The sequence below is a fragment of the Vigna radiata genome, unplaced genomic scaffold (assembly GCF_000741045.1).
Source record: "Vigna radiata var. radiata cultivar VC1973A unplaced genomic scaffold, Vradiata_ver6 scaffold_70, whole genome shotgun sequence".
In the NCBI taxonomy this organism is placed as follows: domain Eukaryota; kingdom Viridiplantae; phylum Streptophyta; class Magnoliopsida; order Fabales; family Fabaceae; genus Vigna; species Vigna radiata.
In genome coordinates this window covers 1,208,523-1,213,367 of record NW_014542367.1, presented here as the reverse complement: position 1 = coordinate 1,213,367, position 4,845 = coordinate 1,208,523, and the positions used below count along the sequence as shown (strand labels likewise).

Below are 4,845 nucleotides of genomic sequence, written 5' to 3'. Positions count from 1 at the left end.
TTGGTTCACTTAAAAATCAATGCATTTTGAACAGATTGACCCCTGTATGCAAATACTTTGCATGAACTCCCCACCTATTTGGCCTTTTCTACCAATGTTGTTTCTACACAATGAGTTTTACAAAGAATTGTTCCTTGGCCATGGAGTTGGATATAAATGTGATAATCAATGCCTAAAAATCACTTGTATGTCCAATAAGTCTTAAAAAAGATTTGGTACACTTAAAAATCAATGCCATTTGAACAGATTGACCCTTGTGTGCAGAAACTTTGCCTAAACTCCCAACTTATTTGGCTTTTGCTCTTAATGTTGTTTCTACACAATGACTTTTACAAAGAATTGTTCCTTGGTCATGGAGTTGGATATAAATGTGATAATGAATGCTTGAAATCACTTGTATGTCCAATAAGTCTTAAAAAAAATTGGTTCACTTAACAATCAAAGTCATTTTAACAAACAACCCTTGTGTGCAAAATCCTTGTATGAACTCCCCACTTATTTGGTCTTTGCTCACAGTGTTGTTTTTTCACAATGAGTTTTACAAAGAATTGTTCCTTAGCCATGGAGTTGGATATAAATGTGATAATCAATACCTGAAGATCACTTGTATGTCCAAAAGTCTTAAAAAAATCGGTTCACTTAAAAGTCAATGTCATTTTAACATATGACCCCTGTGTGCAGAAACGTTGCCTAAACTCCCCACTTATTTCGCCTTTGCTCCCCGTATTGTTTCTGTATAATGAGTTTTACAAAGAATTGTTCCTTGGCCATAGAGTTGGATATAAATGTGATAATGAGTGTCTGAAAATCACTTGTATGACCAATAAGTCTTAAAATAAATTGGGGTCACTTAAAAATCAATGTCATTTTAACGTATGACCCTTGTGTGTAGAAACTTTGCCTGAACTCCCCACTTATTTGGCCTTTGCTCCCAGTGTTGTTTTTGCACAATGAGTTTTACAAAGAATTGTTCATTGGCCATTGAGTTGGATATAAATGTGATAATCAATGCTTGAAGATCACTTGTATGTCCAATAAGTTCTAAAAAAAAATTGGTTCCTTAAAAATCAATGTGATTTTCATAGATACCCCTATGTGCATAAACTTTGCCTAAACTACCAACTTATTTGGCCATTGCTTCTAGTACTGTTTCTATGATTTTTTTTTCTTATATAACAGTTTTATTTTTTATTTATGTAGATATCATACTATAGCTAATATTTACATAAATAACACGATTTTGTAAAAGTTTAAAATTCGGTTTATGTGAAACCAAATTCTCGCTTCTTATTTTAAAAATTTTCACAAAAAATATGTTAGAATTCGGTTATTCGGAAATCAAATTCTGATATTGTTTTTTCTAAAATATATAGGTTTAATAGGTTCGAAGGTCCCTATATTTGGGGGTTTGTTTCAATTGGGTCCTCGAATTTTGAAAATGATCAATTAGGTCCCTAATTTTGTCAATTTGAATCAATAAAAGTCTTTCCGTTAAATGTAGTTAACGCCGTGAAATTTTTGAACATGTGGCACGCTGACGCTTCCAGGTGACACCGTTTCAAGTGCATAGGTGGATTATAAAAGGGTGAAATCCCTTTTAATTTAGGGATTTCACCTTCAAATACACCCTTTTAATTTAGGGATTTCACCCTTTTATAATCCACCTATGCACTTGAAACGATGCCACCTGGAAGCGTCAGCATGCCACATGTTCAAAAACTTCACGGCGTTAACTGCATTTAACAGAAAGACTTTTATTGATTCAAATTGACAAAATTAGGGACCTAATTGATCACTTCAAAAATTGGAGGACTCAATTGAAACAAACCTCCAAATATAGGAACCTCCAAACCTATTAAACCAAATATATATTGAAAATCTTTAACGGGTTGTGAAAATCATCGTTGAATATATTAACTTTTAATATATTTTAAAAAAATTTCTTTTAATTTAAAATTAATAAATAATTAATTAATTTTAATAGTATTTAATATGTTTTGCTATATTAAATAAAATTTTACATTATTATTATTATTATTAATATTATTATATTTATTTTTATTTTTAGTTTTATTGTTACTATTATAATTTTCATAATAATTATTAAATAATAACATACATTAAATTATATTAAATAAACTAAATATTTACTAAATTTTGTAATAAAATTAATATAAAATATTCGTTAAATTCAAAAATATTACATGAAAATATTAAACCAAGTTAATTATTATTAAATTTTAAATAAAAAACAAAATTTTACAAAATATGTTAAACTTCAAAAACCGTTTAACAATTTTTTTAAATTTTATTTTTAAATTAAAATTAATAAATTTCTAATTTATTTTAATATGTTTTAATATTTTATAATATAGTAAATAACATCTTATATTATTATTATTACTATTTTATTATTATTAGTTTTAGTTTTATTATTAATATTAATTTAATAATAATAATATTAATTTATATTATTATTATTATAATATTTCAACTTAGTTGCAGTGGATTCTCGGTATCCATTAGTGCTATAAGCATATCCATTCGGCAAGACTTGCGGTGGGTTCTCAATGTCTATTAACTCCTTAGTTATATAGCAAACAAGCTTTGAGTGCGGCAATGCCAGGGCTTATCTGCGTAAAGCTTCCTGTGATAGCGGATCTTTTTTTGTGTAATCATCCGCGTAACAATATCTTATCAAGTCAAGGGACATATCTCAGTTTTAGCAATGCATACACTATAACACTAACTATTTTGGTAGATATTTTATGGGACGGAGAAATTAACCTTTGTTGACGTGGCTTTACCATTTTTTGATGCTTGAACCGCTTGAATCGTCTGCCTTCCTTGAGTCTGGGCCGCTTGCTCATTTATGACTGTCCTGTTTTCTTTTGTTTTGGCCGCTTGGTCACCCTCTAGGTGGAGAAGGAGAGGTACCTGCAAAAGGCACTCCGACGTCCAAGTAGACGCGCCATTGTGAAGCTTTTAGGTGTGGATGGTGGGAGAGCTGGTGTTGAGTTACATGCAGCTCATGGTGCAAAAGTCAGATTGAGTTGGCTTCGACACATCTACGTTGAGCACTGTGAGCAGCAGCAGTGGGAGTACGCTGCCCGGGCATACTTGTTGCATCTAGTTGGGTGCAATATATTTGTTTTATAAGTTGAATCCATTAACAAAACAACATTAAATGCATTCAATAACTTGACTGCATTAGGATGCGTCCAAAAGAGGTCACTAACAACCTCAGAATCCTCTGCACATCTACTCCAATGTATGTACTTGTCACGATCCAACATCATCATCAACTGTTGTAGCTCAGTTCTCGACCCTCTCAATGAGCGTTTGTATGTATACCTTGCTGTGTAAACTTGTTTTATTGTAGTTACATTATGATCATTATTTTGTTTCAGGGTCAACAAAATATTTGCCGATGTTACTTGGGTTTTAGTCATATCAACAAGTACTGCTTGTTCAGTAGAATTTAACCTACCAGCATAAGGATGTCCCACTAAAGTTTCTGCTAAATCGTGGTTGTGGTATCCACATATCACTTGCAATATCCATCCATCGCCATTACAATATGGCTTACCCCTTAACTGGAAAGGACACTCACATTTTCGGGTTCCATATGTACTAGGTTGGTCTGGTTTGTATTTTCTATATTTTCCTCCTCTTTCACATCCTAGCAACACAAACGTCTTCCTCCCAGGTTGACCGGTAGCTTTATCGGATCTTATAGTCACAACAACAAATCCCAGATTATATACAATCCCTCTTACCCATTCAATTAAGTTTTCACGAGAGGAAAATATTTCATTTGTTGTAAAATGATTTGTGAGGTCTCCCTCAACACCCTCATTTATAAAGGACGAAAATTCTGATAATCTGCTAGAATTTATTTCAAAATCCATCCCATAACAATATTCGTCCATTTAGACTATAATCACCTATAATAAAATCAAAAAATTAATACAAAAAATTTAAAATTTATAATTATATTATAAAATTATAAACTAATCCAATACATTATACAATTATAAATTTATTAACAATGTAATCAACTTTAAAAAAAAACAAATTAAATAAACTTAAAGCTATATAACATTATTAAAAATTTTCATAAACATAAAAAATCACGTATAAATTATATCTAAAAGATTATTAAAATTAAATANTTAAAATGCATTTTTTATATTAACAAAAATTAATAATTATAAAAATGTAGTTAACTAATTTTATTAAATTTTTGTATAAAACACACCTATTTAAATAATATTAATAAAACAATATGCATAAATATGAAACATTTGTAACAATTATTTTTCACCAATTACATATTATCTGTTTATATTATAAATTCACAAAAGTTACCATAAACTTAAATATAACTATAAAATAATAAAATAATAAGTAATATAACTAAAATTTGTTATAAATGCCTTGAAGAAACAAATCGCAGTACTTCAGCACAACTAATTCAATTTTATCGGATTTCCATATCCGATTTGTATTCAGTATTTTTTTTTAAAAATCAGTTTTATTAATTTTAATAAATCCTAGAAATTAATTTATATTCATTTTAAATTATGTAATTACATTATAAACTGATACAAAATCGTATATAATTTTAAAATTAATTAAAAACTAAAAAAATAATTAAATAAATATATTATTAAACTTTTATATAAATTAATAAACATTCTCGGATTTTCATATCCGAATATATGATTATCGGAAATCCATATCCGACAATTTCATTTTAAGTTTTTTTATATTCATTTTAATATAATCATAAAATTATTTTTTATTAATTACAAATTATAAAATATATTATAAACTAATACA

At 28.7% G+C, this 4,845-nt stretch overlaps 1 protein-coding gene across 1 annotated transcript; it reads right to left on the bottom strand.

Annotated features, from left to right (window-relative positions):
• Positions 1-3,068: 3,068 nt before the first annotated feature.
• Positions 3,069-3,932, bottom strand: LOC106779951. Its single transcript, XM_014668170.1, has one exon. The coding sequence runs from the start codon at positions 3,930-3,932 to the stop codon at positions 3,069-3,071; it is 864 nt and encodes a 287-aa protein (XP_014523656.1).
• Between the last annotated feature and the right edge of the window lie 913 nt (positions 3,933-4,845).

Bases quoted from the DNA above. Each gene is read 5' to 3' on its own strand.
- LOC106779951 (XM_014668170.1), bottom strand. From the start codon at position 3,932: ATGGACGAATATTGTTATGGGATGGATTTTGAAATAAATTCTAGCAGA.